Source organism: Stenella coeruleoalba, assembly GCF_951394435.1.
Source record: "Stenella coeruleoalba genome assembly, chromosome: 18".
NCBI classification, from domain to species: Eukaryota; Metazoa; Chordata; class Mammalia; order Artiodactyla; family Delphinidae; genus Stenella; species Stenella coeruleoalba.
The window spans coordinates 66,651,047-66,675,157 of NC_137164.1; the positions used below are offsets into that span (position 1 = coordinate 66,651,047).

Consider the following 24,111-nt stretch of genomic DNA (forward strand, 5'->3'; position numbering starts at 1 on the left):
TACTCCTTCCTTTATGTTGTGAATAAACATACTTTGATATAATTTGGTTTCTACAGTGGCAGCTTTCAGCTGAGTTTGGGTTACAAGCTGAGAGTGCCATGTGCCAATTAGCTGTTGATGCAAAAATAATTCTCAATGAATATTAAGTGGTGCTATCACCTTGATCTAGGGTTTGGTCCTGCACTAGAGGACCAAAAACAATGTTTTTTTCGGGGGGGGTTGTTTGTTTTTAAATTAGTCACCAGTAACTAAAAATACCAAGATTTAACTAAAATTTTGTATTTCTGGTTTTCCTGAACCAGATGAGCTGGCAACCTTGAGCTGGCAGTGCCACCCAGCACATCAGCTGCCCCTTTAAACGGGACCACTTGTGCTCCAGTTTGTCACAGTCCCCAGCATTTCCTATCACTTTACACCCAGGCCTCTTCTTTCACTTAATTTATCTGCTTGGCCCCTGTAGCCAGCTGAGTTTGGACCCCCAACTTCCATGCTGACCACGATGAAGCAACAAGGTCTGGACTTATTCTCCCAACATAACTACTAGAAATAACTGGGCAAAATAGATGAAACAACTGTTTTTAGGTATTTTGCAACCATCAGGGCAGCCCTGTGATCCCTGATAGAAAGGAAATAGATGAGGTGAGCCCTACCATCACCTCATCACTTCCTGCCTGGAGGCCATATCTGGACCCAGGAAGGTGAGCCTGAACAGAGTCCAACAGTCTTGCTAACTGAGGAGGCTGCCCAGAGTTCAGAAGACCCAGGCGGCTAGAACATGCAGGACAGAGTCTCCAGAACAAGAACAGACTTCTCAGCACAAATAGATAATAGAGATCTAAACTCAGTAAAAACTCATTCATTACATGTTTATTTTCTCCTTATGTCATGCCTTAACAAAAAAGCTTACCAAAAAAATCAAAATCAAGACACAATAACCTAAATTTCAGGTCACCATAGATAAGAGATAAGGAGAAGACTGTGAAGAATAGGGAATAACATAAGACTCCAAAACAACACAAGCATCTAGAAGACAATGGAACGCCTTCAAATTCTAAGGTAAATTTCATCTAACTCTCAAAAAATTAAGATCTTACACATGATTTCCAGGAAGCTCCTGGAGGATGTGTTCCTCCAAAACAAGAAAGGAAAACGAGAAAGAAGACGACATGGGATCCTGGAAACAAGGAATCTGACACAGGCAGGACAGCAAAGGGAATTTCCAGGATGGTGACTGTGCAGAGGCTGAGGAAGCAGTCGGTCCAGCTTAGAGCATGAAGGAGGGCTGCAGGAGCTAAAATCCTCTCTAAAATCACATAATGTCCACAACTGATGGATGAAGAGCAGCGAACACTCCTTACCTAGCAATATGGAGGCAAATCCCAAGAAAAAAAAAACAGTGGAAAAAGTTGAAAATGACCATTTCAGGGAGTGGGGAGTAGGTGAAGTGAGGTGATGCTGGCAGGACTGTGCCTTTAGTGCTACCTCTCTGTACTGTTTGACATTTAAACCAGATGAATGTATTATTTGGATGAAAATGCAATTTAATTTTAAGTAAACATGTGAATGCATAAGCAAGTATACCTGAGGGTCAAACCAGAGCTGTGTCTCTAACCTTAGTCACACTGGCCCCACAAAACCTTTCTTAGAGAACCGAGCTTTGGGCTAATGTCATCAGCGAACAGTGAGTCATCTTAAGGAAGAATTCTCTGATAACGGTGACTGCGTCTATTGTGAGGAGCCGTCAAGAAGACCGTTCGTTCATCACACAGCGCCCTCTGTATGAGGGCCCCCAAGAGAAACGCCTGAATGGGCTTCATTCTGAGATTACTCGGGCAGCTTCTGACTAATTGGACTGTTTGTATCTACAGACACTGTGCAACTGAACGGGTCTCCAAGCTAGAAAGCGTAGAGCCTGGTTTGTCACCCACCATAGCCGGTGTTAGTGAGGTCTTTAAAATACATGCTTTTTCCTTAACTTAATCCCACTTCATCTCTTCCCTACCCTGACTCCTTTCACACCACTTTAAATTTATATTAGCCTGTGTTTTATGTATCCTTGTAAACTGCTGCCTTAGATATTCCTGGAAAACTGGAGGGGAGTGGATGAGTGGATGGACGGACGAACAGACAGATTGGGGAAACTGCCAACCTGCTTTCAAAGGCAATTCTACAAAGGCATGGAAGGAGGCACACCAAACTGCTAATGGTAGCTCTTTAAGAAAGGGAGATATGGGGGTCAACAGGGACTTCTGCACTACCTGTACTGTCTAACATTTCATAATACAAATACATTCATGTATCATGTATAATTAAAATAACTTTTAAGACTAACTCTACAACTGTAACAGCACTATGATAACAAACCCTAACCCCAACCCTAATATTGGCTGAATGCTTACCATGTGCCAGCACCGCTCTAAGCTCTTTACATGTATTGATTAATCCCTTCCATAACCATATTCAGTATTATCATTATCCCTATTTAACAAATGAGGAACCTGAGGCACAGAGAAGTTGAAAAATATCTCCAAGGTTATAGAGCTGTAAGGGGTAGGGCAGGGATCTGAACTCACTCTGAATCTGAAACCCAGTCTCTTGGCCAATATACCACTGTGCCATTGATACTATCATGATAAAAGTCATCCCAGAGATGCTAAGAACTGTTCTGAATATTTCCAAGTTAACTCATCCAATCCTCTTACCCTATTAAGGAAATATTATCATTATCTGAATTTTGCATGTGAAGAAACTTCAGTTAATAGCCAGTCCAAGGTCACACAGTTAAAAAGTAGCTGAGGATTTCCCTGGTAGAGCAGTGGTTAAGAATCCGCCTGCCAATGCAGGGGACACAGGTTCGAGTCTTGGTCTGGGAAGGTCCCACATACCGCAGAGCAACGAAGCCCGTGCACCACAACTACTGAGCCTGCGCTCTAGAGCCCACGAGCCACAACTACTGAGCCTGCGTGCCACAACTACTGAAGCCTGCGTGCCTAGAGCCTGTGCTCCACAACAAGAGAAGCCACTGCAATGAGAAGCCCGCGTACCACAACAAAGAGTAGCCCCCGCTCACCGCAACTAGAGAAAGTCTGCGTGCAGCAATGAAGACCCCACGCAGCCGAAAATAAACAAACAAATAAATAAATTTAAATTTAAAAAGTAGCTGAGCCAGGTTTTAAACATAAAAACTCATATGCAGAGCACTCGGGCCTCCTACGACATAATTCTGCATGTGTGTTGTACCCACTATCTTCTAAAATGATGAAAAACAAGCCTTTAACTCATTTTTAAGTCTGCTATTACACTTCTACCACGAATATTGCCATTTTTTGAAGTGTTTGCTTAAATCTGCTAATTCATAGATGGTACTTTTACAAATGAGAAAACTCAACGATAAAACTCGCTTCATATTTACCTGAACCACACCCATACAGGAATCCAGAAATATTGATCCTTTTGGTTCCTTGGAGATCTTTTCATCTTTATAAAAATTCAAATTGTAGGACCCATCACCAAGTTGAATCAAGTGGAAAAATCGTCTTTTAAACGACTGAGAGAAAAATACACACATAATTATGGTTTCAAGATGAAAACAGCCACAATCTCTCTCAATAACTCACAAGTACACCCTATGAAAAAACCATTTCAGTTCTCTCCAAAACAAATCTAATTCTGGCCAGCGCCCCAGGTAACTGGGTGAGTTAAGACTCTCCAACACATCTAATAATTTTACTGAATTTAAATTCTGTGGAGTTGGTTCACTAAGCATTCCTGGGTCATTTTTCTCACCCACAGAATCAGAGATTTTTACATAACCACCCAGAAGCGGTGCAGGGAATTCTAATTTGGGATGGAGCTCAGTCTAATTTGGGATGGAGCTCAGAAGGATGGAAACTTTCTCAAATCCCCAGGGTGTCTTGCTCACACGGAGTAGGAACTGTTCTCTGCCTCACGGAACTGGACGATTTTCCAGCCTCAGGATTACAACAATCAGCATTTCCCCTGATTTAACTTTTATCCCCTGCTCATCCTACCTCACTTCCATTGTTTCTCTTTATTATTAATTCTGGCCTTTCATTGGTCCTACTTCTCTCCTGAATAGTTTTTACACTAGTTTTACTTTTCTCTTGACAACCCCCTTCCAATTTAACCATTTTCCCTTTAGTCCTTGATTTTTGCTTTTCTTGACTTTACTGCAGGAAGACCTCCATGAAAGTGCTTAGGTGTAGCCCCTCGGTGATGTTCTACGAGGTACCAAGTATCCCTTTTGTAGTCAATACGGAGAAGAAAGGCTGTAAGGCGACTGCACCTTCACACCAGCCTTACGATGATCTCATCACGCTGGTGGTTGGAGGGTGACAAGGGGAGCGGGTGGAAATGGGGCTGTACCAGTGGGGGTCGATCACCGATCACCAGGGAGGCATCTCACTCACCAGACAATGTCACTTTTGTCAGAAAAAACAGCATGCCCATTCATCTTGAGCATCATTTCCAAGACCCACAGGAAAAAAAGGGCTTAGTAAGGGGAAAGCAGGGTGATGGGCCTCCTTACCCTCATGGTCACGCTTATTGCACTGTTCATGTTGCCTTTGTACAGCCAACCGTGCTTGGTGATCCCACCCTTCTGAGAGCCGAGGGAAGCAGCATCCTAGGAGACAAGGGCAACGTCGCAATCAATCTCCCGATATTACTGATGGGAAATCCGTTCAATTCATACCAGGTTGCCCCTCGCCCCTTTACTGGAGTAACTGTCTGGCACTAACACCTACTGTGTCCACTTATCAATAAAAGAGGTGGAACAAGCCTAGTCCATTAAAAAGCAAATGCTAGTCCATTAAAAAGCAAAGCTTGTTCTAGTCCAAGTTTTTTTTTCCCCCCCAAGTATTTTAAGTGTTTAATGAGCCACAGAAAGTACATACCATACTTAACCACTCAAGTTGTAAGGTCTCGCCCGGTTTGATGAAAAATGTTTTCACATTACACTCCCATATAGTTGGAGGACAAAAGCAAATTCCTGGAAAACTTCCCAGATGCTTAGTTCAGGGAAAGGTGAATAAGAAAGGAAGGAAATATGAGGCAGGCAATAAAGAAAGCAGAGATAAAATGCTGGGGCAACAGAAATGAAGGAAAGAGAGAGGCAAGACCACAACAGGGAGAGAGGAAAGGAGGAGAGAGAAAAGTGAAGGGCGACAGCTAGAAAAGTAAAGAAACATGTTTCCTCGAGTTCTGACCCGAACACTGAGATCTGGGTTTAAGGGCATGGGGCTGCCAGCTGCTGCTATAAATAAGTCAGGCTTATATTTGCACATATAATAAGCAGACAGACAGATGAAATATACACACACACAAATACACAATGTGGCAAACCTTCCACCACATCCTGACCCCCGCCCTTTCCTTACTCTCTAAGACCTCTGCCTTGTGACTCTGCCCCCTAAGACTGTGTCCAATACACACTTGAGTAGGAGCCTTAGGAAGAGAGGACTACACTGTCAGGTCACCCAGCTCACACCTCCTGAGGACTAGTCTAATTATGATGTTTATTTTTGTAATCAAGTAGACAACTGCAGAAAGACCTGTCTTATGCTTTGTCTGAGACCACCTCAATTTTTTTTTTTTTTTTTTTTTTGCGGTACGTGGGCCTCTCACTGCTGTGGCCTCTCCCGTTGCGGAGCACAGGCTCTGGACACACAGCCTCAGCGGCCATGGCTCACGGGCCCAGCCGCTCCGTGGCATGTGGGATCTTCCTGGACCGGGGCACGAACCCGTGTCCCCTGCATCGGCAGGCGGACTCTCAACCACTGCGCCACCAGGGAAGCCCACCTCAATTTTAATATTGGTGGTTTTACTGTTGTTATTATTAGTGATAATAGAAGTAACTTACCTGTCTAGGATTTTACAGTTTGGTGTGCGCTCTTATGTGCATTATTTCAATCGGTCCTCCTCTTACTATTAATCAGCACCAAGTTTTTAATATCTTATTTTTCATTTTGAATGACCACTCACTCTTCCCAGAATATTTTTAAAGTTGTTTCTAAAATAATTTGCTACCATGGACATTGTTAACACTCACAATTAGGCATCTAATACTGAGTAGGGAAGAGTAAGTAATGCAGAGATGGGCAGCACTAACTTTTTATTAGGTTTTCCTTGCTCAGTGGACACGGTCACCTTAATGCCCGGCTCTCTTTATACACTTCTCTGGCCATAACCGTTCCCCCAATAGTAGGGGGAGTGGGCTTGTTAAATTCAGAGGTTCTGGGTACTATCTACTTTACTCAGAGCCCTCACTGAAGAAACAGCCATTTAAAATCTACTGGCTGCCAGTTTGTTTCAAATAGCCTGCTGAAAAACAACCTCAACTTAGGATCTAAGTAATCTTGATCTTTTAACAATGTAGCCAAATCTTGTCCAGGACTTTGAAAATGATCTCAGAACAAATAAACAAGGACCAGAGGAACAGGCAATGCTAAGCAGTCAAGTTGAAACAGAGACCTTATTTCAATCAATCAAACAATACATTTTAAAAAAATTCCTCCCCGGTTTCAAGGAACATTCCAATTCCTGTTTTGGCTAAATGTTGGTAATTTTCCAATGAATCTTCTAAATCTGTGAACTAAATGAATCCTTCGATCCGCCAGCAAGCATCCTACCTCATCTTTGTCCACCTCCTCATCAACTTCATAGACATGAACTGGAAGTTTATCCAACTTGGCCACTTTGCTTTAAAAAGAAGAAAGAATCTTGTTTTATAATTACCTAATCTATGAAGAGATGCTGCATTTCTTCCCCCATCAAAGGAACCAGCATTTAACAAATCCAAAGCTGGCCCACTTGGCTAAAGAATAAAAACAGCAGATGAAGTTGCTTTTCAAAGTGGGTGATGCAAGAGTTAGAGAGCTCCCAAAAGCCAGGCAGACAAGACGGCATGGCTTGTTGGGAGTTACGTAGATTAAAAATGGGAAAGTGTATTAATAAATAAACACATGGTAGAATAACTTTTAATACGAAGTTTAAATGAGGTCACTCCATCTGAAGTGATTGGAAACCACAGTCTTAATGATGATGGTATTAACAACAAAAACAGGACAATAACGATATCAGTCATTAAACGGTTATTATGTGCTAAGCACTGTGCTATACTTCACATGTGTTACTCCGTTAGTCCTTTAGATGGTGGGGACTGGTGCTAAGACCACTTAACAGATGAGGACACTAAGGCTTACAGAGGGCAGAGTAAGTAGATGATGCAGGCCGACTACAGAGTCTATGTTCTTAATCACTGTTACAACCTTCGTCTACTTCTCATCACACAACTGAAATTCTTATTAACGCCAAGAGGTAAAATCCACCAGCAGTAAAAGTATATCGTATAACATACACGGCATCCCCAGTCGGTTCTCTTTCAGTCATGAGAAGAGCATGAACAAACGTATCAGTGAAGATAGCTTTACCGACCAAACAGGAAGAATTAAGTCCCCAGATAAGTACTGGGTACATACAGAAGTAAGGAGCGTACCCATCTGGACAATGCTGGAAGGGAGTGTTCTCAGCAGAGGTTTAAAAAGAGGCAATTGGGAAGTTGGCTGGACGCTCTTAAGGAGTGGCTGAACCACACAAACAGAAAAAACAAACAGCTAGGTCCACTGAGAATAGTATAAACAGTTCAAACTCATAGATGGAACAAACCCTAAGAAAAATTTATTAACAGGGTCTTAATTAAAATTTTCATTGGCAACGGTTACTTTTGAAACACAATCCATCATTATGTGCTTTCAATTTTCATAATAAACTAAAATCTGCCAACTGTGTTATTTCAGGATGTACCATTTTATAACAGATACCCTCTCAAGGCAAGACCTATCTATACCTGGTTTACTTTAACTACTGCTCATCAATCTAAACACACTTGCTTTTGGTATATTTTAGAATGAGTTAATACTTTAAAGGACGTAAAGAAATTTGAGAAAATGCTTGTTCTTTGATGTACATTTTTTAAATATAAAATTTGTTCAATATAAAATGCTTTTCATGTCTCTTCAAAATATTATTTTTAAGATAAAACACACCTCAGCATATTTCAATACACTTACATTTTGTTTTCTGTTTCTCACTGAAAAAAATCTCACCTGTTTTTGTTTCATCAGTGGTACCCTGAGCAGAATCACTGAACATAATTAAACCATCCATGTGTTTCTTACCACCTACCAATTCCCAGAGTACCAGGTTTGAGTACTATTAACAAATACCCTGTAAACAATAGCTAACCCATATACACACAAACCATCTAGAAATATTTTCTCTAATCACTCTGATTGCATGTGAAGTTACACATCTCCCTAGGCATTTCAAGTACAAAGAACTTTCCCTGTGTGTATAACCCCATCTTGTGTGGTCTGATCATTTACTCACTTTGGAAGCTGTCGAAACTCTCCTGAGTAATCTTCATATTTGTAGTTCACAAGATGCCAGTCAGAGTTATAGGTTTTGATGCACTATTTGGGGAGGGGGGGAGAGCATAAAAAAAAAAAAGCATAAGAGAAAAAGAAAAAAGACATGTGATGACTTTTGGAAAACATTTGGGAAAGTTTATGAATGCACACCCACACCAATATCAAAAAAATTCTTTCCCCTCAACCCTCTCATGCCTGAAATGCCACCATTAGAGGTTCCTATGAAGCTTAAGAACCACTGAAATGTTACACTTGGGAGAGGGGTCACTTAGGTCATCGTCATTCATGATCAGATGATAAGCAGATGTTCAAGGAGACAAACCTCACCTCCTCTTGCTGCATTTACATAACAATGTGCTGTTTCTGACTTAAAACCACTTGGCTCCTAAGAAGTCATGTGGGCTTCTAGAAGAACATGAAAGTAAATGGAAAGTGTGAACCTAAAGATACTTCCATAGTATTTACTAATATTAAAACTTGCTCATTAGTCAATATTACATACATTTGCCCTCAGATTTTCATTTTATTTATAAGGGACAGTGTGAGGTAATTAGGAAGAAAGATTTAGATTCCAATTCACAGTGGCACCATGATCTCTTCACGTGTACATGTGTGCGTGCATGTGTACAAATGTACAAAGTATGGAGCAGTCCATTGCCCAGATTCCACAGTGACACCAACCTACACGGACTGCATTAAACTACCTCGCTATCTGACAAGCTCGACCAACCAGCACGGTGTCTTTCATTCATCTGTCCAGGAGGATCCACTGAGTAGTGTGTAGAGTCTTAAGATTATAAGGTCTCCTCCACCAGATCTTCAAATATGAATGAGTCAAAATCAACAGGTGAAGCATTTGATTTATTTTCCATCAGCGAACTTGCTTTTCCGTATGGACAGCTCTAGACTACACATATATAGATGTCAGTGTGGCAAAAAATGAATGAATAAAGTGAAAGCATAGGTAGTTAAATGTATTAGTCGTACCTAGTTGACTTGACTCTGGCTGAAACATCATGAACAAAGTCTCTATTCTGTTTACTTCACTTTGTTGTTTATACTGTGAACCTTTTTATCCATTTCATACTTCATGCCTGAAGGCTTTCTAAACCCCAAGGTCATGAAAGTAACTACAGCTAATGCCTCTTGTGCCAGGCTCTACACTAAGCACTCTATTGGCAAGGTTGTGAACGGAAGGTCGAATAAGTTTTTTATATGACCATTCTGAGGTGGAATAAAGAGCAGAGAAGGGTTAAAAACAAAGTCAGATGTGGGAGCTGAACAACTTTTCAATTTCTTTGCTAAGTAGTTACAAATGTTTTTAAATACCATTTTATTCTTATAATTGCTTTTTTTTTTAATTTCAAAGCATTTTCACATTTAGAACATCAGACATCCACACTCAAAATCACATTCCAAAACCAGTATGACTTCAGAATTATCTGTAGGTTTGGGTTTTCCCATCCTATCCCTGGGTCCATTAGCATAGCTAAGTCAGGTCAGACTATGTATGACACAGCCTTGTGGACATGCTCTATTATCTTTGTTCTGGTTTTTCACCAAGTCCTTCAACTTCAGCTTTCATACCACCAAAGTCTCTTGTAGGATATTAAACCTATTCCGAAGTATAAAATGTACCTGCCCAATTAAAAATAAATAAATAAGTATACACTTGTACATAATCAGTGAATTTATGAACAGAACACCTGAGTGCCCAGATTTTTAATATCTTAGGGAAAATGGGTAAGAAAGATAATTACAATGTTTAAATATTTTAAACTATAAGGAACTGCAAAAAACACAGTTAACCAGGTTAAGTAACTAGCTTCACTCATTTAATAAGCCATTGTTGACCACCCACAAGGCAGGCACAGGCAAAATTCCAAGGCAGGTGCACAGAACAAGGCAAGCAACCCGCACCCCTCTGGAGGTGTAGAAAGTCTAGGAGACAAGGGGTTCAATCAGAAATCAGTATGCAGAGAACTGCATCTCTAAAGAGACAGGGATCTGACTGGGCTGATTTCATGACTGACCTTTCAAACTTGTGAAATTCAATAATATTTTGAAGTTATACTGGAAGGTTTTTGAAGTTTTGTTTTGTTTTGTTTAAAGCCATTAGGTCATCCTCCTGTGGACAAGAGTACGGGGCGGAAGTGCTGTTGCACTCCACCCTGGTGGAAGAGGCCCAAGAGGGTGTAGCTATGCTGGCTCCTGCCCCACAGGGTGAAGTCGCTATTGCCCAGCCTGCAGTGATGGGAGAACCTAATGGAGAGCTGTCCCTCAAACACAATATTTTTTTTAAGAAACTGGGAGAACTGAATTAGTAATTAACAATTTTACTATATGCTTTAAAACAAGGATCAACAAATTTTTTTCTGCAAAAGGCCAGATAGCAAGTATTTTCAGCTTTGAGGGACACACTGTGTCCACTGCAGCCATTGGTGTCTGAGCTGTAATGTGAAGTAGTCACAGGCATATGTGAGCGAGCAAATGGGTGCAGCTGTGCCGCAGTGTACCTTTCTTTACAAAAACAGGCTGCAGGACAGTTCGCCTAATGTCCTGCTTTAAAATAAACATTTGAGACTCTGTAAACATATTTGGCTGTGTTTGTCTTGCATTAATATTACGAATAGAGTGACAAAGGAGGTAAGACAAGAAGTTACCTTTTCAGAATGCTAAGAGAACAACACACTTCAAAAATTTTAACTATACATTCAAGTTTTCAAAAATCTCAGTGAAACTAAATGTTGTTATTGTAATGGTCCTTTGCTTAGAACAGCATAGCTTCCTTGTAGTGGGCAAATTTATTGATGGGCATATTTAGCTCCTAAATATCAACTAGAAAAATGGGGATAAAAATACACTATTTTTTAAATGAAGGAGCACTTCAAGAAACAAAATTAAAACATCTAACTCGTTCATCCTATCTAAAGGCACCTGTAGGAAGAAACAAACACCTCAAGACAGAACAAGCAAGCAATCTCAAAGCAATAATTTTTCTTTCCTCCTTAACGAAAGAGTCGTTTTCTGTATGTTCAAACAAAAGTAATAATAATCATATATTGATCAGGGATAGTTAGGCTCTGCTCATTGTTACCTGGTACTTCATGAATATTGAACTAATCTTGATAATAAATTACAAGTATAAACACATAAATGAAGTCAACGAATACATAAATGCATATGCTGAGTCTCCATTAAAAACAATATAACACCATTGTAAAGCAATTATACTCCAATAAAGATGTAAAAAAAAAAAAAAAACCCAGCAAAAAAACCCACACAAAAAAACAACATCAAAGTCTGCTAGGTGTCCAGTGAGTTCATTCACAAGTTACTCCTATTCTAAGGCTATGAGATAAGTTTTGTAGAATTCATGTTTTGTCATCAAATTGACCCCTGTTGACATTTCTGTCCAAGTTTCAGACTCTGAAAACTTCTTATTATTTTTCTATTCTAACTTCCACCATAAAAATGTAATTACCTCTTTGACACTTTCTTGAAAATATCACTGAAATTTTTAAAAGGGGAGGAGGCATAGAAGAAATACATTACCTCTGTAACAAATAAGCTCTGAGCTTCCTGCTGTGCGTTGGCAGGGATGGTGGAGCATACGTACCGCCCCTGTCGTCTCAGGATGGCCGTCTGTGAAGGAAGCACCAGGACACGCTCGGTTAAGTGAAGACGTTAAGGCGCCAGCCTCCCAGGGCAGTGGGGCCCTTCCCCTTCCTCTGCAGTCGCACACCGTGGACCCCAGACTCCAGTTGGCTCCTTAAACTTCAAAAGGTGGGGGCAGTGGCTCCCAAGTCCTTCTGGATCACGGGCTCAAGGACCCCTCCAGGCAGGGAAGAGGCCCCTTTCAGAGACCCTAACATTCCCCCACCCCACGTGCTTGATCTAGTCCCACGAAGTTGCCTTTTACTTGCTGGATTGCGGCAGTTTTAAAACTGTGGTAAAAGAGACATAACATTCACCATTTGAACCATTTTTAAGTGTACAGTTCAGGGGCATTAAGTACATTCACACTGTTATACATCCATCTCTTAACTGCCTTTTACAACTGTTCTTATTCACTGCCACATCCCCAGTGGGACCCGTAGCAGGTCCTTAATATTTGTTGACTGAATCTGTGACTGTGAACACTACCTTCCCTCCTGTAACTGAGAACTGCTCCTGTTTCATGAGGCTTAAATGCTTATTCTAAATAATAAAATCTCTCATGACTTTAGGCAGCAACACATCTACCCTAATTAACACTGTAGTGTAGGGACTGTAATGTCAATTCGAGTTAACTAGGCCTTGGGCTTCAGGAAGGAATGTTCTAGATTTTTTCTCCCATGGACTGTAATCCTTGGATACTATTAACAGATCATAGTTATAAAACAGCACACAAGAAACCAGCTTGTTGACAGAATCTATCCCATTGGTTCCTGAGGCTAATTACTAAGCTAGGATCTCCCAGCATCTGTCCCATCTGTTTTTCTTCTTCCTAAGATTGGAGGAAACTTTGGGTCAGATCTGTGGTCCCTCCTCTGCCAGCACAGGGGAAGAACTCCAGGGCATACATTTTTAAATAATCTTATTTCCTGCCCGTATTGTCTCTCTGTTGTGTCTGCTTCACCTGTCTTTACTCTTTGCTTGCACTGTGACCATCTTTGAAAGCAATCTTAAAACCTACTTTTACAATAAGGCTTCCTTATTCTACAGGAAGAGAAGGAAGGAACTCTGTTCTCTACCAAAGTCCTTCACAGGTGAATTATTAATTCATTCAGCCTCCTCCACAAGGGCTTTCAACACCCTGGCTCTTGGCTTCTTTGTGAAAGTCACAAATGGTGACCCTTCTTACACACCTGGTTCCATGAAATGCCATAGAGATGAATGACAGTAGGCACTGGAGGCAAAATCTATTCAAAAAACTTCAAAGTAAAACATCGATTGTCAAAACTGTTAAGAATCAGGTATACCAGTTAAGGGGAATTAAGAAATTATGTGCACTTCGAAGGACACATTCTATACCCCCACTTACTGCGTCCTTATCTTGATTTATTTGGGTCTATCACGATTTTTTGAAACTAATTATCATACTTTAAAAATGTTCATGAAATGGCTCAGGTCAAGAAATAGGACTATTAGGGTCATTTCCAGCTCATTCCCCATCAGAACATTAGAAAGAAATAAAATTTATTACAGAATTTTCCTAGTGGAATTACCAACTCAAGAAACTTTAATTATGTGACACTTGTCCAAACACCCCTTTAAGGTAAGAAAAATAGGAAATGAAACCTTTTTATTATTGTGGATCAAAGTGCATTACGTTTTCAATTTAAAAAGAAAGCAACTTTACTCATTAAAGATAGACGACTTTTAACAGATAAGAGAGCACTGGGCATAATTAAACCAATCATCCATGTGTTTATTACCACCCACCAATACCAGAGGGGTGTAAGAAAGAAGAACACAGAAGCACAGGCTGGTACGAGAGGAAAGAGTCTAAGAGGGGAGTCTAAATCCGACAGGGAGGAGAAGTGGACATCAAGAAGATGAAGACGTGCACTGAGGCAAAGATGCTTACGCTACACTGTACAGGATGAGTACAAGTTGTGTTTAGTACAAAAAGGAAGAGAAATGTGAAGATAAGCCTACCCTTAGAAAGTTAAAATAACAAAATCAAGTCATAATAGATGAGATTAGTTTTTTGCATACACATAAAAAGCAAACCCATTAAGTCCTAGAATTAAAAATATATACGCCAAAGAAAAAACTGCCTAAAACTCTAATTAGCTTGAATTAAACATCTCTAAAACCGCACCAACCTACAGCCTAGTCAATGGTTTTAACTAGGGAAAGAATGAGCCAACAGAAAGAACAGGGCTTGTATGACCAAAGCAATTTTGTCAATGTCTTTGTCATCATTTAATAGGAAAGGCTGGGATCCATCAGGCTGTGACCCACTGGGGGACTCCTGGACTTGGCTCCAATGAGGAGTCACAGTTTGATGTCACCAGTTGCCAAGGTCTTTCCTCTTGTTCCCTCTGCTTTGAGTTTAGCCTTACCAACCCACTTGTTTATCATAATTCCCATTTCGACTCTCCTAATCAGAGAACACACAGCCAATGAATGTATTCTGATCTGCTTATTAATTCTAGTTCTCAATGCACATTATTAAATGGTATTCTGGTTTAACTTCTCCATATAGTTTATGTATTAAAAGTCACATTCAGGTAATAGTCTACTGTATGTCAAATCGATTCACATTAAATTTCTCTAGTTTTATTTATCTGGCTTATAACAGAGTCCAAATCAGTACCTGCAGATTTATACTCAATGAACACTAAAACTCTTCTCAAATATGAGCTTAATTTTCTTTTTCATGGTTGTGGTATTCTTTCCTACTTTACTATTAACTAAAATCATATTCCTGCTAAAAGATGGGTCTGTGTCCACCTTATATAAATCATCATCAAGGTGGACATTCAAAGAACATCAGTCCCATCCCTTTGTTTGGAAATAAATTATTTCCATTCTACTAAAAAAGCTGTACATCTGCAAGGGGTAGGGGGAAAAAAACAGTGCACACTATGAAGTGTGATAAGATCTGAAAATTAAATCTAAACATAGCTAGCATCTCAAACATCCTTTGGGATATAAATCTCACAATACAAAATACAATTTAAAGCCCAGCTTCCCTGGTGGCACAGTGGTTGAGAGTCCACCTGCCGATGCAGGGGACACGGGTTTGTGCCCCGGTCCGGGAAGATCCCACATGCCGCAGGGCGGCTGGGCCCGTGAGCCATGGCCGCTGAGCCTGCGTGTCTGGAGCCTGTGCTCCGCAACAGGAGAGGCCACCACAGTGAGAGGCCCGCGTACCACAAAAAAACAAAAATAAAAATAAAAGCCTTCTTCTAGCAACTATAACAGATTCAATTATTTTCAGTCAATATTGTTTCTTAGGTTAAACACTGGCAGTGCTTGACGCACAGAAATCCTTAATTACCTTGGCCAAGTATGGGCGTGAGTCTTATGAGGCCTTCCACAAAATTTTAGGACTAATTGAAAAGGTAACTTAGGACTGCAAAAGGAGGAGAAAAAGGTGAAGTCCTCTTCTAAAGGACTTATATAATGATGCATGGACACCTGAGAGCCTAGGCCAATCTTTATGGGACTTTTTTTTTTAATGGAATGAACTGATGAAATGCAGAGGTGCCCCCAGATCCGAAGATAAAGGGTACAATTTACGACTATCTCCAAGTCTAGTTAGGAGGACAAATTTCAAATAGAGCCTTTTTTATTTTAAAAACTTTTTTTTTCCTCTTGGTTGAAATGATTCCCTCCAAAAACTGGGGTCACTTTAATGGCTATGAGCCGTAATCAGGAATGCGGGATGCTCAGCCCAGGGAAGCAGGGTCCCTGAAGGGAACATACAGAGGTACCACGTCTCCTCACCTGGGCACAACCCCAGGGCCTTCCGGGCATGTCCTGCCCCTCTTCTTCACCACTCACTGCTCTTCCCTGATGGCCTGCTGTGGCCCTGTTTCTTTAGCTTTAACTTGGAATCCCTCTTACTAATGAACTTCCTGCCCCCAACCTGGCCAGGGCTCTGTCTTTCCTCCGTAGGGTGCTGGCTAACACGCTACCTTGACCCCACTTGAGGCTGGGATACCAAGAAGCTCATGTTTCAAACCACAAGCAATGTGAAGCACATAATTTAATTAAACTTCCTATGGAAGAATTTGAGAAGTGATCTTGGAAAGAGGTTGGACTTGAGAGCCAGGAAACCTGAGTTCTCATCTGAGCTCTGCCTCTAATTAGCTGTGTAATCTTGGAGGAAAGTTTTAACTTTCCAAATCCAGAATTTTCTAGGATCTCTAGGTTTTCTTTGTGGTTTAAAAACTCCATAGTTCCATGGAATTCTAAGTCTCTCTCTCACAAGTGGTTTATTATGAGTGCTACGAATTGCTTTGTGAGAAACTAAAAACTTAAAAGACATCCAGAAAAAAGATGAATACGCTGTATCTTTTTTGATTTATAGTCATATTACCCCACTTACTTTTTTAATGAAAGGAATTGTTTTGATGTGTTTTTATGAAAGGAATTGGATTAAAAGGAGGGAAGATTCACTCTGTAGACTTAAATACAGGCGTTAGTATTAACGAAGATGTTCTTTTGTGTCATCATTTCTTTATTTTTCTAATCCTCTCAACTCATAAGGCGCCAGATTTTTTTTATTAATCACTTTACAATGGGCATTAAACTATAACAAAACAACCCTCTTAATTCCTGGTGGGAAGTATGCATATCTACTGGGTGTCTAATATATCATATTTTATAGGACTTACGATTCAGACATTGAAACAAAAGGCCCACCCTTCCCCTGGGACACAGGAACAATGAGCTGGAGACAAAATCCCAGAGAAGTGGGTGGGCTGTAACCTGAGCCAGCTGTGCGTATCTACAAGGACTCTCCCCATCTCTCCTGTCCTAAGCAGCGCAGGGCAGGGAGTGTCCGCCCTCAGACAGAAAACAAACATCACGGGCAGCCCAGGAGGGAGTGCGAGCTCAGAGGTGGCTGCTCCTCGGGTGTCCTAAGCAGAACAACTCCGAAGGAAGGAGAGGCCAAAGTGCACCACCTGAGACACAGAAGAGGTGAAGAGGGTTCTCCTCAGTAATCGGTCAGTAGGTATGGCTGCAGAACAGAGAGAGAGAAGGGATTCCTATGCTCCTGCCATCTTACCTCTAAGATGGGCCTTGAGGCCTGGGGAGTGAGGGTAGGAGGGGCCAAGGCGCAGTGAAGGGAGGCAAGTGGATGTGGCAGAAATCAAAGCCCAGGTGGTCTGGGTAAGACTGAGCTCTTAGGCGGGCATGGCCCATCTCCCTAGCTAAAGAGTAAGCCCTGGGTTGAATTTTTATTGTGCTCAACTGCGCCAAGTGGATTTTCAACTGCTCCCTGCTAGAGAGACGGCTCTCAACACCTCCTCCCTCTGTCTCTAGGTCCCTCTGAATCTGCTGGAAATACCCCCTTGGATGCATGTCCGTACATTAAACGTTTTGTATCCTGCACAATATTAAACCTCACTTTAGACAAGGCTGGGAACTTAGCTGCAACTTACTGAGCACAGCAGTAATGGAACCTTTCCAAATATCTGGCAGATGCATTTGTTTCAGAGCAGATGACTAGCTTTTGAGAGGATTCAGTTCCAAGCTAGGCTGGAAACTGAAATCCACACAGGGCGTTCCCCGCATCTCACTGCAGAGATCAGAGCCACAGTGTTCCATGAAGGTCAGACAAGTCCATTTCCAGGGAAGCGGTTTCCTGAGGATTCTCAATGTTTAATGCACTAATAATCAAGAAAACAAATAGGGCATGGGACAAGACAAGGGTCCAGAGAAAGATGTCCACTTAGGTTTCTAGAGGGACTTAATAAAAAACAACTCCCGAGAAACTAAAACATTACAAGGACAGAGCCTAATATGGGCAGAGAAACGGACATCTCTCTGCCTCTCTCTGACAGCTCCTCTTCACTAGTCCTTGCCCGGTGCCCAGGTTTCCATCTTTAACTGTCTCTCTCTCTTCCCTCAACAGCATCACCCTGTGCCGTCCAGGACTTTCCTTGCTGTACATCCCCATGACAACGCACCGATTTAGGGGGCTCTTGTGTGAACCTCAGTGTGACACCCTCCCTGACGGGGATGTCTGCCTTCCCTCAACCAGCCCTCTGCACAGCTGCCAGTCATCTTTCTGAAACACTTATCAATAGCGTCATGCCTCAGCTTGAATCCTTTCAAGGACCCCCACCACCACGGCCATGAGAATAAAGTCCAGACTCCTCAGCATGACCTGACCTTTGGTGACCCACAGTACTGACTTCTCTGGACTCCTCTCCTGCCTGTCTCTGACCCTCCAACACGCGGGCTACTTCTGACTCCCTAACGTAGCAGCCCCTGCGCCTGGCTGCGGGGCTGCTCACTCCCACCTCCTGCAGCACATGGCACACACGCAGTTCTGTGGAAATTACTCAGAAACCTTGCTGCATCGCCCACCAGACTCAAGAACCTCAAACTGTGCTAGTCATCTTTGCTTCTCCAACACCCTTACATAACGTCTGGCCTAACCTGAATGTCTGAATGAATGGGCAGTCGGGACTTTTAAATGGAATCACTTGGGGCTCCGAATGAGACAGTGTCTTAGCAACTGGTGAGACATCAGGTAGCTCTGTCACTGCATAGTGTCCTGTTTCCTAAAGTGTCATATATGTACATTTATAAATGTCAGTAGACCTTTGATAGTCATAAAAATTTCACTCTGCTACCTTGAAAACCCCCAAATTATGTACTACATAACAGCTTGGTCAAATGCAGTAAATTATAACTAAATAAGTTAAATGTTCAAAACCCTTCATGACCAGACTCATCAATTGGGGGGCGGGGGGTGTTTGGTATTACAGAGAAGCTGGTTTCTTTTTTTTTTTTTTAATAAATTTATTTATTTTTGGCTGCGTTGGGTCTTCGTTGCTGCACGCGGGCTTTCTCTAGCTGCAGCAAGCGGGGGTTACTCTTCGTCACAGTGCGCGGGCTTCTCGTTGCGGTGGTTTCTCTTGTTGTGGAGCACGGGCTCTAGGCACACAGCCTTCAGTAGTTGTGGCACGTGGGCTCAGTAGTTGTGGCTCGTGGGCTCTAGAGCACAGGCTCAGTAGTTGTGGCACACGGGCTTAGCTGCTCCACGGCATGTGGGATCTTCCCGGACCAGGGCTCAAACTCATGTCCCCGGAACTGGCAGGCGGATTCTTAACCGCTGCGCCAGCAGGGAAATCCCTCTAATCACTTAAGTATCACTGCAGAAGTGAGGACGGGGCTGGCTATCCAGAAAACCAGGAGAGGCCTTGCAGCCACCTGAGTGGACACGTGGCAGGTCCAGCTTCCCCATGAGTAAGGGGCTCAGCCTGCTCCACATCATATGACTTTGCAACTAAAAACTGCCAACCTCAAAAATAAAACGATGTTACCTAGAGGAGAGGAAGGAGACTCCACTAAGCATCCTGGGCACTCAGCTCCCTCCCTGCTGCCTGGTGGGCATCAGCCAGTGTGTACAAAGAGCTTCCTTGAATGGTGGTATCTCTTTGGATTCTCACACATCTAATGAGAACCCCAATTTTAGGGCAAATGTTATCCCTGAATTACAGGTTAAGAAAGGTGAATTTACATGGGAGCATCATTTAAAAAAAAAAAAAAAAAGGAAAGGTGAATTTTAGGAAAGGTTTATGGCTTACTGAAATACCCAGATTAGTGACAGACAGACCTGGGGCTAAAATCTAGACCCAGATGACTACATCTCAGGTCTTGCCACTACCCTATTGTCTAGAACAACTACCATTCTATTCAGTAACAGAGCCTTGAGGAAGGGGTAGGCAAGTGTAGCTTCTTTCATTTTCTACTTGTCTGTGTATGGTTCTCTATGTCTTCTTTAGAATGCAATTTTAGTTGTTAAAAACACCATACCTTTGTGCGAATACCTAGCGTAGTGAATATGCTTCACGTTAAAACATGTCCATTATTTATATACTTCCAATATCCCAATGAAGTTTCCTTTCAGGACTTGCCTTAGGGAGGCACACGCCTTCATTCACACGTAAGGACTCGCTCGTGCATCAAGGATAATTTCACACAAGCCCCTCTGCGCATTTACCAGCACCGCCAGGACGGGCTGCTCAGAGCAGCCCTTCAAAGCCTGGGACGCCAGGCAAAGTCCTATCTTACACACAGTGGAGCAGAGGTTATGCTTTGCGGATAAAATGCTAAGCAGATGGGGAAGTCCTGATTGGAGGACTTCTGACATCAGGGAACTTCACGGAACTCCCTTAATTTGTCCTCACTGGATCTCAGGCACACACTCAAGGGTGCTGCTGATGCAAGGTCCATCAAACCCACACAGGACACTCGGCAGGGCCCAGGTTCTGCCAGGCAACCCTGGTAGGAAAAGGCAGAGGTATGGACACAGCAGGACCCATTCAGGTTGTAGGAACCACGAGTGTGTGCCTAGTAATATGTTAAATGGCATCTGATGATTCTGAGGCCAAAACCCAGCTTTTCTTTTTCTTGAAGGACTTCTGAGTTTTGTTTTTGCATGCAAACATGTCTGCCTCTCTTCTACTCCCTTGACCCACCACCTTGAGCTGTGCCCTTACAACCACAAAGGCAGCTGGTGCCGAGATCTCAAATCCATCCATTTACTCAAAACATATTAAATGGGCTTCCCTGGTGGCGCAGTGGTTGAGAGTCCGCCTGCCGATGCAGGGGACACTGGTTCGTGCCCCGGTCCGGGAAGATCCCACATGCCGCAGAGCGGCTGGGCCCGTGAGCCATGGCCACTAAGCCTGCGCGTCCGGAGCCTGTGCTCCGCAACGGGAGGGGCCACAGCGGTGAGAGACCCACGTACCTCAAAAAAAAAAAAAACATATTAAATGCTTACCACGAATTAAGCGCTGTTGTAGGAACATCACAAATGCAAAGGTGAATTTTCAAAAAGCTATGGTTTATAATAAAAAAACAACAACTATGGTTTGCCACCCTCACAGAGGTTTTATTTTCTATTTGGGGAGAAAATAATAAAGTCTTATAGTTACAAATAACCATAATAAAGAATGATTTTCAGTGAATGCTAGAGATACGGTATAAATAAATCTCCACTGCTTGCACTGTCTTAAGATTTCATCTTGGCTCAAATCTTCCTCTGTCAATGCCTGTGAGTAGTGTTTAATAACCTAAAACATATACATGAATCACATAGATAAAAGTGTCCTTCTACCCGTCACTGGTTACACATGAGGTCTGTGCTTACCCAATTCCACTCACTGTAGAACCTTCACTGGTCTCTCTGACCTATTTAAAATGTGAGCAAACGTTATTTTTAAAAAGCAAAGAAAATTTGAAAAAGAAAGAAAGAGAGTGAGTGAGACAGAAGGGAGGGAGAGAGGAAGGAAAGAAAATGTGACCTGATATGGGGAAAACATGCATATAGTAATGGACTACTAGACTCATCCAGTATCTTTTATTCTACCTGAGAAGAGAATAAAATCTTAGATTCACTTATGAAGGTAATATTTTGTGTGTGTGTGTTTTATTTCATCTAGTTATTTATGTAGGTAATCTTAACTCCCCACTCGATCATAAGTTTTCCTAAGCACTGCATGGTGTTTCTAACAAAAATCATGTCATACATTGCCGGTATGGTGGGGGAGGTGGGGGAAAGAGCTACTTCCCTCACCCGGCTGTCTTGAGGAAAAATGAAGAAAATGTCTAAAGTGCTAGTAAACATAGAAATCAACCTGGCAAGTTTTTCCTCTAATGGTGTTCACAAAAGGCACCACAGCTCCCTGAGGTGCCCTGCTGCTGGCGCACCATCACACCGCATTCTGTACGAACGCCCCAGCTCCCTAGGAGAACAAAGAACGCGCATCAGTCATATCCCCTAGAGTTGCATCCCATGGAGCATGGCATGGGCCACCCTCCACTGAAGAACGGGCCTCCTCTGCTTGCACAGAGCACAGGGACCCAGAGGTACACCTGTGGGCAGTGAGGAAGACCAGAGTACCCACCTGGGTGCCACATCAGCCGAACCTCGCTGGTTACGGCCAGACTGTCCTCCTACCCTACAAGGCTGCTACCTTCATTTAGAAAGGATGGCACAAATCAAAGTTAATTATGGTTCTTCAATATATTTCTGTATTTTCTGATTGAGAATCTGATATAGAAGCTGATTTTCAAAAGCAATTTTCCCCTTCACCAAAGGAACACTGAATTGGCATACTTCCAAGGCTGATATTCCTTTAAAGTGGGTGAGCTGAACACAAAGGTTTTAACAAATTAAGGAACAAATGTAACAGTCAAGGTAATAATAATGACCAAGGTTCCTAAATCACTTCTTTTCCTGCTGCATTTCTAACAAGAAAGGTTACAATATATACCTTCCAAGGGCCTAAGGATCCATGTCAAGCTTACATTAAATGATCAAAATAGTCATTTGAGGAGCTATACCCATAACTTACTTCTTATTTCAGTTTGATTTTATATATCATTTAAATTCATTAGACCTGGTAGTTGGGCTGAACATTTTCACGTCTATTAATCTTCTGAATTTCTATCCAACTATTATTCAGTGCTCACACATGTCAGTTCACCTTTCCTGTGGGCCCTCCACAGTCACCCACACTCCACGCTGCCTACCCAGCACTCCACCTGTGGGATGACAAACACAGCAACGCCCCTTCTCCCAGCGCCACCTTCCATCCTTCCAGCTCCCCTGCACCAGGCACTTCAGCTTGTTCATCCTCAGGGTCCTCCCGTGTCTTCTCCTCCCCATCCAACATCCACCTCTGAACACTCCCCAGCAGCCGAAAGTCCTGAGGACTCAGCTTCCGCGTCCTTGGGTCCGGCAGCTACACGCCCACCCCTTTGCCATGAACACTTCCCAGCAGCTGAGAGTCCTGAGGACTCAGCTTCCGCGTTTTTGGGTCCCGCAGCTACACGCCCACCCCTTTGCCATCTTAACCCCCATCCTTTGTTTTCTTTTCTCTGTTCTTAAGCTGTTAACATTCCCAACAAGGCTGATTTCATCAAAATCTTAGGTGGAAGGAGCCCGCTCTTGGTTGGTGATTCATACATTCTCACTCTCTCTTTCTCTCACTCACTCCTTCCATTCAATGAGCACTTCTTGAATTCCTACTCTGTGCCATGTGTCCTGTGTGCTCGGGAAACATCAGTGAATATGACTGAGATCCCCACCCTCACGGGGTTCACATGAATAAACAATAAACATGTGAGTATCTTAGAAGCAGGTAAGTAATATGCTGAGGAAGAAAGAAAACAGAGCAAGGTAAAGAGGACCTGGAACGCCAAGAGGGTGAAGGGCATGGCAGCAGGCAAGGGCCTCACGGAGAAGTAAGAACTGGAGAAAGGCCTGCAGTGAGTGAGTGAGAGCTGGATAAAGAACTCTCTGGGAAGAGGAACAGCCTGAGAAGAGGCCCTGGGGCAGGAGGCTGCCTGGAGTGACAGAGGAGCCCCACGGAGGCCAGTATGGCTGCAGCAGAGAGTGGGGAGGTGACTGGTCAGAGAGGTGCAGTGGACAAGAGCACGGCCACAGTAAGACTTCCCTGAAACTTAGTTTTTAAAAGATCACTCTGGCTACTCTGTCAGCATAGACAGGAGGAAGGGCAAGGATAGGATCTGGAAGACCTGATAGGATTAACCAAGGTAAGAAGGGATGAGGGCGGTGGCCACGGTTACAGCAGTAGGGGTACTGACTGATGACTCTTACTGTTACGCCCTCCCCTTCCCAAGCCCCATAGCCTGCTTTCCAAACCCTCCTGACCCGCCCCCAGGCTGCTCTTCACCTGGGCCAACCTGACATTAGCTCCCTCAGCCCAATCCACCTCTAAATTTCTCAAATACCCAATCCTCTCCTTCCCATTCAGAGACAGAACTCTCTCTCCTTCCTGAACTCTTCCTGCAGAGACCCTTCATTCCATCCCCACAGGGCCCCCTAAAGAGCCTTGCTTCAAAACTCACCCCGAGAGCTTGCATCTTCAATCTCTTCCTCATTCCTGGACTTCCCTTCCTAGCTCATTCTCTCAGTCCTGATAAAACCTCCTGTTATTGCTCTGACTTACGA

General features: G+C 42.7%; 1 protein-coding gene across 19 annotated transcripts in view; it reads right to left on the reverse strand.

Moving 5' to 3' along the window:
- The window catches only part of DOCK9 (dedicator of cytokinesis 9), a 297,694-nt gene that overhangs the window by 135,669 nt on the left and 137,914 nt on the right, over positions 1 to 24,111 (reverse strand). For all 19 annotated transcript variants that reach the window (XM_079902765.1, XM_079902766.1, XM_079902763.1 and 16 more), the window contains exons 3-7: positions 12,006 to 12,095; positions 8,410 to 8,492; positions 6,651 to 6,720; positions 4,550 to 4,645; positions 3,413 to 3,547 (exon numbers count right to left, since the gene is read on the reverse strand). In XM_079902765.1, the coding sequence (XP_079758891.1) occupies positions 3,413 to 3,547; positions 4,550 to 4,645; positions 6,651 to 6,720; positions 8,410 to 8,492; positions 12,006 to 12,095 (474 nt within the window). The remainder of the gene's footprint in view (positions 1 to 3,412; positions 3,548 to 4,549; positions 4,646 to 6,650; positions 6,721 to 8,409; positions 8,493 to 12,005; positions 12,096 to 24,111) is intronic.